The following is a 15713-nucleotide window of genomic DNA, read 5'->3' on the forward strand; positions in this document are numbered from 1 at the left end:
TAACAATAAAATTAAAGATGGAGGCAATAATCAAAATCTTATATTGTTTATTTGTGGAAATGCTATATCTGGAGCACCAATTATTAAAGGAATTAATCATTTGAGAAAATTTGATGAAGAAATATGTTGAGCCGTTCATAATCTCGCGGCCAAAGTGGCGATTCCCGTGTCTTTTGTTCGAGGCGCATGGTCGACATTACTGTATTTTATGTTTAACTATGTAATATCTGATAAATAATTAAAGTGTTTAATATTTAAATATTGTCTATCTATAGTTATTTAATCAGTTCCTATAAAAGGGGACCTGATATTTTTCAACAAAATAAAAATCTGTCGATATAATTTGGCGTTTCTCGATAGAACGCGAAAGATGAAACATTTTCAGCGAAGATTCGTGATTGAGACAACGAAATTTGACAATCGGTTTTATAAAAATATATTTGACCATTTCTGACGTACGTCAGTTCATTGTAAAAGTGTCAGATTCTCGTTTGGATAATTGCATTCACGCTTTTAATATAGAAATATGTATGCACAATGAGTTTACTGTTTAAAAATTCTGAGGAGCTTTAAAATTTGGACAATTTTATTTTATTATTCAAATCGATCTAATACCAGGAATTTTATTATATTAAATGGACAGAAAGCGATAATATTAAATTGTTCTATGCTACAAATGCAATGTTTCTAGTATAAAAAATTGCACCCCCTCCAAAAAGGAAAACAAACTGAGCAATAAGGGGAAGCGAAGAAATTCGAAGAAGAGGATCAGAAAAGCAAAAATAGAGCGACGAAGAGGGCTGAAATAGTAAAAATAGAAGTTCACGAGAAATGGAGAGCAAGAAAAAAATGGATGTGCACGAGACAAAGAGGGACTAATGAAGAAACAGAAGCAGGACGGAAAGATCGATGGGAAAGAAATAGAACGAAAAGAGTGGGAAATGATAAACGCAAAATAAAAACGATTAAAAGAATATAGAAATAGAGAGGAGAAAAAAGAGTCGTAAAAAGCGTGTCGGAAGATGATGAAGAACGGTGATGAGAACAAAGGACGAAGAAAGGCCAAGAAAGAGAGGGGGAGGGAGGCTGGAAGAGATAGTATGAACTCTGACAAGGGAGTTTACGATTCGGACGAACGCTTTCCGAACAGGACCAAGCTCCTATTCGAAGAACCTGTAAGGAAGAAAAACAAACTATATAAAATAACAGCTGTATTTAACCAAATATTTTTTTAAAAGGTTGAACGAAACTCTAAAATTTCAACGACCTCCGCAAAACATAAAAAACTGAAACGTGCCATGATAGATTCGTAATTAAAATATTCTAGGCTCGAATTTCGAATTTAGTTTCTTAAGATTATTTCAAACATCAGTTCTTTTGCAAATTGTTGTTCACTTAGCCACTTTCTTTCCCAACACTGTATACGAATTGCAAACTTGAATTTGTTATTTGTAATATTCGTCGTGTAATATTGTAAATTATAATACCATACTTTAATATTACTCATATTTTTGTTTGTAACAAATACTACGAATAGGAAGACACGAATAACCATAGTCCATTGCTCCATAATTCGTATCGTTGAGAAGCGGAAAAGTAGAAAAGCAATTTGAAAACCAAAGGATAGGAAGTAAAATATTTCTTGAAAAAGTTGTCTACAGTTTTTGATAAATCGTAAATGCATTTGCCTAATATGGTACTTGAACAATAATACTAAATCGATACGCGTCAGTCGTGTACTACGGACTCGAGTCTGTTATGTTATGCACTGCTCATTTCTCGATTAAATTGTTTTGTTTTACTTGCGTTGCACGCGTACTAGTTTTAATCATTATTTACGATTTGTCAGTTGAACTACTCTTTCATTTTTGCCTTGATTGCGTTTTTTCTTCGTTATTGTTTTAAAAATACTGCTCGCTGCTACGCTCACGTATACATATACATTCGATCACACGCACGAGAGTTGATATATTTTTGTAAACGTTTGTTACATATACCCAAAATATAAGGACAAATAAAAAAAAAGGCTTTCTCGAAATTGATTTAACTTTGAATAACTCGATAAATTAATCGATTTTCGTTGAAAAACTACCAAAGCAAAATAAATGAATTAAACGAGAAAAAATATAAAACGATACAGAAGTTTGTTTTGTTAAAAGTAACTGTTTAGGTATAATCGTCAGTCGATCATTTGCTCTATAGACAGATGTTTTACATTATAATTAAAGAAGAATTTCGGTTTAGAATTTTTGCAGGAAAAATGATAGCAAACTGAAAGAATAAACAATTACGAAATTTAAAACTGAAATTTTGAGTTATGAAAAAGTGAACTAACATACTTAATATTGATTATATTCATTTCATAAATAATAGTTGAAATATTACAGGAATTAATTTACCATAAACATGACACCGAAAGCGTATAATTAAAATAGCCCTTTTGCACCTGTCTCATCACGTATCCGACAGGGAAGCGAGTAAACGAAGTTGCCACATTCTGTAAGTCGATATCTCGGGGAAAAGTTAGTTCTTAAAAAAGATGGCTGATCAGACGAACCAGATAAAGTTCTAGAATTTCAGTCTTGCCCCGTTAGAAAAAAAAAAACGTCCCATCCGGACGGGGTGCTGCCCTGGCGAGCAAAACGGACGGTTGATTGTCAAGCTGCACACCATGGCACGCGCAAATTGAACAAGCCTGTAGAGGCGAATAACCAACCAACCAACCCAACCAGTCAGGCCAGAAGACTCGAGGCCTGTGCTCGATCGGAGTTCCGGAGGAGTCCGACTGTTGTTCGCCCGAGACGACGGGACATTCCACGAAATGCCCAGCCGTTCTACCCCTCCCTGCTCGTCCCTTCTTCCTTTACACTGCTCGATTTCCCCTCGAAGGCCCAACGTCCCGAGGGCCGCAAGGGGACGCGTACTCCACGCGTCTAGCGATGGGACCGATCCGTCGTCGTTACAAAATCCACTACGCGCCTCTCGAGTTGAACGGTTCTGCTCACACTAGAACTTTGCTTGGGTCTCGTGCGGCGCCTGGCGCGTTCCGGCCTCCTATTGGCTTCCACCTTCCACCAATCGGAAGCCGGGACGCGGCACATCGAGGACTTACATACCTTTAGAGGTCTTAAGGGGTTAGGTAACTCTAGCGGTATGGAAAACAAGGCAACTTTTTAAGTTACAATGAAGAAAAAGTAAGCAGTCAATTATCCTGAGACTTTGCACTGTATTTAGGTATAACAAATATTGAAAAAAATCCTTGGCAATGTTTAAAAAATATTTATAATTAAGCCTACACAGCGCCATGTTCCCAAGCTACTTCATTTTTTGATGCCTAACTGGTGTGCAAGATTATGGTAAAATGGTTGTTGTCTACAACAAAAACCGAAATATTCCATTAACTATGACAAAAGTCCTTAGCATTGACGATGAGACATTTCCATTTGTATAAAAATGAACAATATGGCAGATATTTGCAACCTAAAATCGAATTTGATCGAAAATCGAGTTTTTATTACTAATATTTTGCAGAATTATTAGACAATTTTAAAAAAACGGATCGTCAATGCTTAATAAATATAATAGTAAAGATAACTGTAAATGTTCAAAGCAATTGATTAATTAGAATTGCATGCATTTAAAATTTGATATACGCAGATATAAGCAGATATACGTCATTGTTTGAGGCTCTAAATTGTCAGCAAAAACATTGTTCCGACACTGGGACCTTTCGTATAATGATTTTAAGGCTTCAAACTATTATTTAAGCCAAAAAACAAAATATTGAATTTTTCAAAATTTTAGAGTTACCTAACCCCTTAAGAATAGGTCGAAATTAAGAAATTTTTATGTTTTTTCTTTAAACTAAAAACCATTGCTTATACAAGATAGTGTTAACAATATTCACAAAAAGTTTCAGAACATGTTCGTCGATACGATTTCTACAGATGTTTTCCTGAACACTGTTTTTGAAAACAATGTTTTCTGACAATTGTGATCTGAATTAAAGAATAAAAATTACACGTTAAACTAGATGAATAAAACTAGTGCTTATCATACTCGATATTAAAAATATTGATTATTTCAGAAGTTGCAAATGTCTGCAGCTAAAACTGTGGTGTCAGGTCTTAAAATATGCTTTCTTTTATTTATGAAAAAAAAAACTAATTCACAAATTTAAAAAGTCGTATAACAAGCACTACATTATTGTATCGAGATTGTTAGAAAACCAACTGGCCAGAAACTTTCGCGCGCTACTGCATTTTGTTCGAGCGTGGAAAGAACCCGTTAAAAATTCGAAAGTAATCTGGAAATAATTTTACATTTAGGAAAAGAGGCAGGCCCGAGAAATCGAACAGTATAACGATTGATTCGATCCCGCTCGCCTCGGGAGCGACTTATTGCTTATCATAGTTTTTTCAGCCGAGTCTATTGAAGTTCTTTCTAAACACCAAGAAGAACGAGCAATTAGGAACAGTAAATAGTTTGCTCTTCGCCGGTCAAGTAATTGGTATCACGCAAAATTGCTAGAAGCGATGAACTTATCCCATTAGCGACTACAATCGACGCAATAAGAACACTTCGAGGCAATAATTAACAGTTTAGACGCTGCAATGCGAACGAATAGTATCGAACACTCGTTGCAGGTTAATTATCACCTAAGACGCTTCCAGCAATTGATTTATACGTTTCCATGACCACCACGATGGAGAGATTAAAATTGCACCGAGTCCGGCAAAATATTACAAGGGACTGTTCGGCCTCCGATGCAATTAGCAGTTAATATACTATCATTATCGTGGCTTATCATTCAAGGACAATCGGATGAAGGTATATAATTAATGATCGTATCGCGTAGACCATAGGCAAGCTTCTAGTTATGTGAGTTTATCGATCATATCAGATACCTAACGCCACTCGACTATATAGTTTTTACGCGGCCAATCAACTGTACGAATTGATTCCGTAATGCAACAAGTCACTTAGTTTTACTCATTGATTCAACCTCGGAGTTTACCATTCAATCTGAGGCTCTTGAATTTTACCGCGTCTTCCGCAGAGTCATACTGTGACGCATACGATAACGCGACTGCGATAAAAATCGAGCTGCAAACTCTATCAAACTCATCGAGACCGTAGGAAATCGGCTGCTCGTGAAATATCTGTTCGGAGAAAACAATGCGAGTTTCTGGTGTTTCGCGGAACCGGTATTTTTAATTTTATTTGATCGAAAAATAAATAACAGAAATAGAATCGTGGAATGGCAAAAGAACACCTCGAATAGTATACAATTTAATAAGAGAACGATCTGTTTTTAGTCGAGCTTCTAATTGTGACCTTCTAAAATAAAAATGAAAAATATCTTAATAATAAGATAAGTCATAAGAGTACAATTTATGGAAAGATTCTATACAAACAAAATTAATTCATTGTGTTAAATACCCATATGGTTTCGGATTATGGATTTTTTAAGGACATATTGTTAAAACTCAAATTAGTAAACGTATATTATTGGCAAAAACGAGTTACCAACTCTTATTAAATACATTATTCTTGAATTGTACTGCAAAAATTACCAACTGAAAATGTAATATTAAGAATTTTCACATTCATCATGAAGAATGATTATCATATACCTTTCTGTCTGGAATAATTAAATAGATATTGGAGAAAATACAATCGTCGACGTGAGAATGTTTTTTGACGTCTTCCAAACACAATTTGATTAATTCTAATAGGAGAATACGACCATTGAAATTTTCATTTATATGCCAGGAAAGCTTATATTTTTGAATCATCGACCTACTTTCTATATTAATTTTTCTGTATGTTTTATCAGATCTATGAAATACTATTTATCCAAAAATCATGTTTCTTTGACGTAATTCTTGGTTCAATAGCTTTGCAATTAATCGATAAGCAAGTTAAACAACAAAATTATAAATCACATGGTGTAAAATAGGGTTCGAAGCGTTAATAATAAGCAAAAATTAGCTTCTATTTTTATCAGAGTTTCGATTGTTCAATATTTTAGTTACAAATCTACCTCGCTAAGGGTAAAATTCCGAATTTAGAACTCCGAAACGGTAACCGGAATCCTACCATCTGACGTTATTTCCGTTTCAGCTGCTGATTTAATTCGCTGCTACTAGCAAGATCCAACGTAAGAATCTACTTCACGAGCACGGAATAATTATCTTCGTTGAAAAATCATACGTAACTACGTGTGTGTTCCTGTTCTCCAAATCAATACGTTCGACTTAGTGTTTTATCATACAAAGCGTGTAGATAACGAGATACAAGCCCAAAATACTTTTATAAAAATATTTTACGCAGTATATTTTGGAGTAACGTACTTTATAAATATTATATTTGTCGTATAGTGAGATTAGGTTTCAAGAACAATATTTCAATTTAAACCTTGTCTCTTAAACTAACATTATTCTTTTTCATTTTATAAATCTGTGAAGTTATTTTCAATTTTAAATTGGATGCAATTTTGCAAATTTTTTGCTAATAAGGAATTTAAACGAGTAAGAGAGTCCCTTTTATCTTAATTTAACATTATTAATATACACTTTATACTTTCCATCAATAATAATTCTTTGAATACATAATTAACAGACTATTAAATTATAATAATATTTCAGTTTAAACCTTGTCTCCTAAGAACTAACATTATTCTTTTTTATTTTATAAATCTGTCAAGTTATTTTCAATTTTAAATTGCTTGCAATTTCGCAAATTTTTTGCTAATAAGGAATTTAAACGAGTAAGAGAGTCCCTTTTATCTTAATTTAACATTATTAATATACACTTTATACTTTCCATCAATAATAATTATTTGAATCCATAATTAACAGACTATTACATTATAACAATATTTCAGTTTAAACCTTGTCTCTTAAGAACTAACATTATTCTTTTTTATTTTATAAATCTGTCAAGTTATTTTCAATTTTAAATTTCTTGCAATTTCGCAAATTTTTTGCTAATAAGGAATTTAAACGAGTAATAGAGTCCCTTTTATCTTAATTTAACATTATTAATATACACTCTATACTTTTCATCAATAATAATTCTTTGAATCCATAATTAACAGACTATTACATTATAACAATATTTCAGTTTAAACCTTGTCTCTTAAGAACTAACATTATTCTTTTTTATTTTATAAATCTGTCAAGTTATTTTCAATTTTAAATTGCTTGCAATTTCGCAAATTTTTTGCTAATAAGGAATTTAAACGAGTAATAGAGTCCCATTTATCTTAATTTAACATTATTAATATATACTTTGTACTTTCCATCAATAATAATTCTTTGAATCCATAATTAACAGACTATTACATTATAACAATATTTCAGTTTAAACCTTGTCTCTTAAGAACTAACATTATTCTTTTTTATTTTATAAATCTGTCAAGTTATTTTCAATTTTAAATTGCTTGCAATTTCGCAGATTTTTTGCTACTAAGGAATTTAAACGAATAAGAGAGTCCCTTTTATCTTAATTTAACATTATTAATATACACTTTATACTTTCTATCAATAATAATTCTTTGAATCTATAATTAACAGACTATTAAATTGAATTCAGTTGTTTATTATTGAATTTTTCTTACTAAACTGAATTAAAACAGAAAATACTTGTTATTTCCGCAGTGGACCAACAACCTTTGACCGAAAAGTTGAAATTGTAGGAGAAATATTTAAAATGATGAAAATGATGTGGCGATGTAAGAAAATAATTATAGGAGAACTGATTTCACTAATTAAATGTAACTTCTGCAGTCTATAAGCGTTCCTTTATTGTTCGATTTAGACTTTGTCAACAGTTCAGAAGCAAAAACCAAAACGTCCTCTCTGCGCGGAGAGAGGGGGGCTTTGTGTACACCGTACAGTAGCGATGTACCGAGTATACGAAATATAAATTTAAAAAGACGGTTTAACGCTTACAAAATAAAAAATTGCGAGAATGTTCAATAGCGTAGACTCGTTATTGTCACTTTCAAGATTCCAATTGTTATTTGAGTACAGGTAGCCCTCCTACAACACGGCATCCTATAACACGGTTTCGCTTTAACACGATAAGAAAATTGCGAAAACCGTTGTACAACACTGTACTTCTACAGCACTGGATAATATGATTATTGCTTAACATATTTAAAAGCTAAATTTCCTCAAAATATATAAACAAATTATAATTTATTAAATTAAGGTTGTGCTGAATTAAAATAATATCTTTTATTTTTTTTGTTTGTTTTGCATTATACTGTTGTTATATTGGAATACAATGTTGGTACCACTTGTAAGAGCGTCAATTTTGACAGCACTGTTACAAACTGTTTAAAAAGTACGTTATAAATTGATACCGAAAAACGTGTCTGACTGTGTGAAATTCTTCTACATCCACGTATATAAATATCGAGTGCATATTCTAAACTATCATATACATACATTTACATTTTTCATAAAAATTAAGTTGCTTATGTAGAATTAAAATAAAATATTTGTTTTTAATAAGCTTTCGGAACGTAACCCTCCTTTTTGTACTAGCTTTCGGTCTCATATAACACGGTTTCACACAACACGGCATTTTCTAGGAATCTGTCTACCATGTTATAGGAGGGTTACTTGTAACTTGTACACTTGTATCAATTCGGATCTAATCTCAAGTTGCAAATACTTTGTTTAAGCAGTCAGGAAATTTAATAAGTAACCTGAACCGCGAATAAGAGGTACATCGATATCCACGAACCAACCGCTCCTTTCCGTTTCCTGCTCACTTTCATGATTAGTATTTTCTTCCGATCGTCTTCCCCAAAGGAGCGGCCGTTTCGCAGAGGTCAATTCCCCGAAGGCCGTCCTTCCGGGACTGGCAGACGCGTGAGAAGAAGGTTGTATGTATCTGCGAGATAACAGAGTCCCCCTTGCAAGAGCCTCGAGCAGGGAAGACGAAACACAGCCGTGGCGACACCAAGGAAGACTTCGTCTGCCCTTGGCTTTTACAGATCCGGAATAGATAAGCCAGATTATCGCACAGGGATTCCTGTTTGTCTACCGATTTTCCTACTTTCCTATCCGATCCTTATAACAGAAAGCATTTCGAACGTCTTTCCCAAAAGTATCAAAAAGATTCGGTGTAATCACGTTTCTCCTCCTCCGAAAGAAACGTGTTAAAATTGTTCAGTAACGAAGCAGAACAGCAGCAGTTTTAAAAATATCAGTTTACAAAGTAGAATTCATTAAAAATACATACCGTTGTTACGAAAGTATCTAGCCATCGAAATTAATAATACTTTATCGATTTACTTCTAATTTATTTTACATTTCGAATTAGTACTCTACAATTTCTGGAAATAATCTTCAACATCGTGTATAATACAGATCAGAAACGAAGAAATAATTTCCAAAGAACGGAGTACCATCTCGCGTATAACTCGAACTGACAAGCCGACCTTAATTCACAGTCGATCGTATGTACAATGTTCTTAGTAATTAATTGTACGCGACGTCGGTGTTTGCATGTGTTTCGAGCGTTTGTGTTATAACAACGGGTATAGACGTCGTTTGTGGTCGTGTGGGCAGGATGGTTGGTGTATCATAACGCGATTAAGCGACGGAAAACATGGAGATTTATAAAAAGTCGCTTTCAATTGTAAAGGAATTATGCATCTCATTCATTGTTTATGCGATGACGGCGAAGAAAAGTCCAACGAATAGCGCATCAGGAAATCCGCGTGACGTAAGAAGCCGCGATGCCGAACGAAGGTATTTTCTCGATTTTCCATTTAACATGCTGCAGCGGCCACAAGGCCACGGTTAAAAGCCTCATTATCGTCTTCAAATATGAGGCATAGACAAGAGAGAGCCGTAGTAGAGTGCGTCCCTGAGGATTCTGGCTGAATATCGCTAACTTTGTCTCTCCGCAGGCTTGAACTTTCTCGTGTCGAGCTACGTTAAAGCCTATCCACACGACCTGGCTTGTTTAGATATGTTTTAACACTTGACTGCCACGTCAGTTCACCATACTCGGAAATGTCCACCATGTTTAAATCGCAACGCGACGAATAGAAATATTCGATAATTGCACCAATTCTACTGATTTTAACATTCTGATGAGAGTACCATATTTAATATTAAATAGAAATCAGAAATGTTAAAAGTGCAAGTCCTAATAAAAAAGTGTAGCTCAAAGTAACCTAACAGAAAGTTAATATGAAAGGGTAGTATAATTTAAGAAGGTTCAGATATCAGGTCGTCTCAAAATTCTTTAAAGTCACAGAAAATATTGGAACGTGTAAAATGTTATTATTCCTAAATTTCATAATATTATATCTGGCTAGAAAGTATACTTATAAGGTGATTATTATAAATTAGGTTGGTTCGGTAGTCAAGAATTCTGTATTAATGATGCACAGCAGTGGTTCGTAACCTTTTCTTTTTGTGAGAAGAGAAATATGTTAAAATTGCTCGGTAACGAAATAGAGTAGCAGCAGTTTTAAAAATATTAGTTTGTAAAGTAGAAATCATTAAAAATACAAACCGTTGGTACGAAAGTATCTAGCCATCGAAATTAGCAATACTTCGTCGATTTATTCCTAATTTATTTCTGGAAATAGTCTTTAATTTCGTGAATAATTGCTATTGAAATGAATGAAAGTTTGCGAGATTTAAAATGCGGTATCGAAAATAAAGAATACTAAAAGTCTTTGTTTAACAATAAAGCTTGCAATCAATTAATCTACAATTTTTTATTTTTATCTTGAATATTGAAAGATCAAATCTGTTTCTAGTCAATCTAAGTACCAAGATAGTTGATTTTGAGACTCCATATTATTTGCTGATTGGCAATTTTTCTTTCTCAAAAGCTTTCCGTAAATCTAGTATAATACCACGATTATTCTTTTCTCAATTAATTCAAATTGGCTAAATAGTTAATTGGTCTGTACTGTTTTTATCTGGCTTTATATGAACTAAAACTTTAGCATTTTTCCAGTGTCTTGGGGAATATGGTGTGTACGCTTGTTTGATTGCATAGTATAATTTGATTATTTGTTTCTTTGGGAAATATTTTAATCGAGCTTTGCTTGTTTAATCTTTCCTAAAGGCTTTACTTAATTTTTGTTTCCATCATGATCATGAAATGTTAGAATTAAATATAGCCTGTGACTATGGCACGATCGACTCCATCGTAATTAAAATATTTTATTCACACATTATATTTAGTCATTACATTCCATAATTATCCATTAACACTAGATTTACGGACATTAATTGCACGTATTTTTATTAGAACTCTTTATTAGCTCACAATACAGCATTGGCCGCTTTAATGTAAAAAGTTGGAAAGCCAGTAGTTAAATTCTAGCGTGTTAACGTATATTTTCAGAGAATCGACTCCAGTATCTGAGTAATTACAATAGTAGTGTTAAATGTTAAATGATCGAGACCGAACGTGGACACTTAAACGGACAGATTCGTGGACAATTAAGCGGGCATCACTGTAACTTGATACATAATTTGTATATTCTAACACAACTGATCCGATTTGCATCATACTTGGACTCATTTTAATTGGAAAAACCTCAGCAGTCCATTGATACTAGTTTCATAACTAACTTGACGTATATACATAATTTGTATGTTTTACTATAATTGATCCGATTTGCATCGTGCTTGGACTCATTTTAATCGGGAAAACCTCAGCAATCCATTGGTACTAATTTGATAACTAATTTGACGTATATACATAATTTGTATGTTTCACTATAATTGACCCGATTTGCATCGTGTTTGGACTCATTTTAATCGGGAAAACCTCAAGAATCCATTGGTACTAGTTTGACAACTAATTTGACTTATATACACAATTTGTATGTTTGACTATAACTGATCCGATTTGCATCGTGTTTGGACTCATTTTAATCGGGAAAACCTCAGCAGTCCGTTGATACTAGTTTCATAACTAATTTGACGTATATACATAATTTGTATGTTTTACTATAACTGATCCGATTTGCATCGTGTTTGGACTCATTTTAATCGGGAAGACCTCAGCAATCCATTAATACTGGTTTCACAAGCCTACGACAAAATTAACAAAAACCGAGATTTTCGTTATTGCTTGACAATTTCTTTGACTCGCGACGACCCTTTAAAGTGCCCGGTCTATCTCTACCTCGCTTTCTACCATTAGATCTATTTTCTGTCCTTTGCTTAGAGTTAGACGTCGAATCTACGGCCTAGTGGGGACGGTTCGTTTAGCCGTACGCGATCAAGTTTCGTTACATCAAAGCGGACACCGTTGCTCCAAGTTCCATCGCTAGTAGGAGCGTTCGTAACGAGTAAGCGCGTGTGGACGGGGCTTTACGCTCGTCTGAGCGTCGTGTCCGTTCCCCTCTCGTCCCTGTAGGATCCCCCACCCCGATGGTCGGCGTCCATCCCTTCAGTGGCTCGGGAGCGCGCGTTCGATACACGGAATCGCCTCGTGGTTCTCGGAAGGCAGTAGACTGTCGTCAGCCACGCCAGACGGCGCACTGCTCGCACACTCACTGCTCTTTCGGAGATACTCGCCCACTGGCTCACCCACGGCTGGCTGTTACCTCGCTGTCGCGACCTCTCTCTCTCCGGCTGCTGGCAGCAGCAGACTCGGCTTAGCGGGCCGCCAGTTACGCAACAATAACAACGCTGTCAGGAGGTGTAGCATGCGCGTGCTGTGCCACCTATACGCCGACGAACGACCCTGGAACGACGAGCTACCGATTCGTCGTCGTCGCCGCCGCCGCTTCTGCTGTTACTGCTACTGCGATCACTTGTTGAAAACCCGGTAGGAGAGCGCACATCCGTTTCGCAACGCACGCCACACGCTACCGACGATACTTCATTTGGTGGGAACAGACTGTGGCCGACGGTAGTGGTGGCGATCAAGGAGGAGCATGGAAAGTGCGTGCAGTGCCGTCGAACGGGAATTATGTTGCAGGAAGAGTGATGAGTTGTAACGGAGTAAACGTGGTGGGAAGCGATTTAGAGTACACGGTGCGGTGCGAGTGGCGCGGATCGAACGCTCGATACGCGACACGCGTCCAGAGATCCGAACTTATGGATGATCGTGTCGATTCCCTGACGACCAGGTTGACGATGAATGAGCGAGAAATCGTAACGTTACGGTGCAACACAGCTGTCCGCTCGGAGCGCCGTCTCTGTTGGCTCTAGACCCCGACGATCGCACCGAGGAAACTGATTTCTTGCCACGACGGGGGAAACGAGGAAGGAAAAAAGAAACGGAGTAGGATACTTGTTGAAGCGAGACCGCCCGAAATACGGTTCGAGGTGACGTCTTTGTCCACGGGATCCGCGCGAGAGGAAAGGAGGATCGAGGAAAGATCTATCGTTTGGAGCGAGCCACGAGGTGTACGTCCGACAGAAGTACGCGAAGAAGTGGTACGCGAAATACGTCGCGATTAGGCGCCAATGACGTCAGGCAAGAGTCGCGAAGACGCGTAAGAGTCGCAAGGGGAATTCGTTTGTGGAGTTTGCGGTGCGTTTACCGACACGGTTCGAGCGTCGGTGTGTTGGTGATATTACTGCTGGCAGTAGTAACAACACCAGTATCTGTCAGTAGTATTGGTGATGGTAACGGTTGTGTAGTGGGCTTGGTATCGGTGTTGCCGAACAGTAGTGGGGCTAAAGGAGACCCCGTGTGGAATTGCTGCGTGGTCCGTCGTGGTAGCCAATTATATTTTCTACGTGTGTGCTTCGCGGGCAATGACTAACTGCTCGCCGTTAAATGTGTTAGTAGGAGATATCGTCGACGGACCCGTTTCTGCGTTGGTGTTGCCGTCTACGTCAGCACCGGTCGGACGGGATTTGCATAGCAAACAGATTGACGCGCTGGTAAGTGGATAACGAGAGAGGAGTCGCGACTCTGTGTCCCACCACGTACCAAAGAGAAAAAGATAGTGCGTGTGCGTCTCTCCGTGTTGGCCGTACGGCTCCGTAAGAAAAGAAGAAAGAGCGAGTAGAGCCAAGAGACGCAGACGACGGGGCAAGTGTGGAGCTTAAAATAGAAGAGTGACTTCGGCTTAAGTACAAGCCAGGGGGACGGGCAAATAAAGAGTAACCGGAGAGGGTGTCTCCTTTCCGATTTTCTTCCAAACAAAATGATTATTGTGCTTCTTCTGTGATACGTTTCTATATCCGGGAGTAATCGTGGTCCGTGATTCGAAAGCAGGCAACACACGCATACACACACACATATATATATATACGTATAGGATATAGGTGATAGAGTGAAACGGCGAATGAAAACAAATCTCGAACGGACGGGGATCGGTTATCGCATCGGGAAAATCGGTAGTAAGTGTTTCTGTGATAACAACGTGGTGCAAGCAGGAGGGGGGGTGGAAACGAGCCGCGATTCTCTCCCACCTATATCCCCCCCTCCCCGTCGGTCTGACATCTTTTCATTCTCGGCGGAGACTGCGGATTATTGTAAGAGAGAAGCTTCTGCATCACGGTCTCTCCTACGATGGATCGTGACTCGCGTTCGTATTCTTGCGGAGGCTGCGAGAGGACCGAGGGTCGAGCTATGCCGATGGAGTAACAAGTGAGCGGCGAAGCGGCGTTGCCATGACGACAGGTGAACCATGAGCTACTCCTCTCTCCTCTCTAGTAATCTATCTCTCTTTCTCCCCCCCACTCCACATTTTACCCTTTTTATCCTTTCTTTCCTTTTTATCAATCCCTCTCCCCGGCCGTCTCTTTCCCGCGTATGAATTCTTTCCTCTCTCGGAATCTCCTGCTCGCTGTCCCTTTCCATTCTTTCACGCTTCTCCGTTTCCCTCTTGTTTCTCTCCCCCCCCTCTACGGTACGTCTTCGGGCCGATTCTCGCAATTGTGTCCCTCTTCCCGTCTCTGACCTCGTATATTTACAAGATACCGTGCGACAACAGTGTCGTTCGTCTTTTAACTTCCCGCCATAAACCGCATTTATCTACCTGTCTCCGCTCCCCGGCCGGCCCTTACTCCCCTCCCGGAATATATATCTTTTATCTTTCTCCGTATTCGAGCGCTCCGTTTCTTTCTTTTTTCCACGGACGGTCTTCCCTCGTACGTAGCCGATCCCCTACCACCGCGAACGAGTCGTGTAATCTCTCGCGCTCGCTCGCACTCGCTCACGCTTGGCGAGAGCGCTCGTTGAACGCCGTTGTAGCATGCTTAACGCGTAGGCCGCACGATATTCCAAGTACGCTTGGCTATTTTCATGCTACACCAGAAAGACACCTAGCGACGCGCCGCGCCGCGCCAACCCGAGTCACGCCGAGCCGAGCCGAGCTTATAGCTGACTCCGAAACGCCCCGAACGACGTATAAATCCGAAATCGGACGATCGGACCGACCGGTCGGAATCCCTGGAATTTATTCTCGATTTGTCCCGGCCCTCCAGCGCAACGGGCATCCACCGAACCCGCTCACAATTTTTCTCTCGCCGGTCACCAAAATGTTCGGACACCATCTTGACGTTTCATCTTAACGCACTCCGATTCCGGGAGATCCGTGCTCCAAACGTACGCTACTAGTTACATGCTACCACGGTTCATCGAAGTCGATGTTTGGAACTGTTCCGGAATGAGAATTGGATACAGGAAAACCACTTGCACATTCTATCTATTTGCTTTGACTGTAATGTAATAATTGCTATAGAGAACTG

The 15713-nt window shown here is 37.9% G+C and overlaps 1 protein-coding gene across 3 annotated transcripts in view; it reads left to right on the forward strand.

Annotated features, from left to right (window-relative positions):
- Nucleotides 1–12498: 12498 nt before the first annotated feature.
- LOC143348511 (uncharacterized) overlaps nt 12499–15713 on the forward strand; it is a 50288-nt gene continuing 47073 nt past the window's right edge. For 2 of the 3 annotated variants that reach the window (XM_076778795.1, XM_076778804.1), the window contains exon 1: nt 12499–14643. In XM_076778795.1, coding sequence (XP_076634910.1) covers nt 14634–14643 — 10 coding nt within the window. In that variant the 5' untranslated portion in view covers nt 12499–14633. The remainder of the gene's footprint in view (nt 14644–15713) is intronic. The other variant, XM_076778813.1, reaches the window with a different exon arrangement.

The sequence above is a fragment of the Colletes latitarsis genome, chromosome 2 (genome assembly GCF_051014445.1).
Source record: "Colletes latitarsis isolate SP2378_abdomen chromosome 2, iyColLati1, whole genome shotgun sequence".
In the NCBI taxonomy this organism is placed as follows: domain Eukaryota; kingdom Metazoa; phylum Arthropoda; class Insecta; order Hymenoptera; family Colletidae; genus Colletes; species Colletes latitarsis.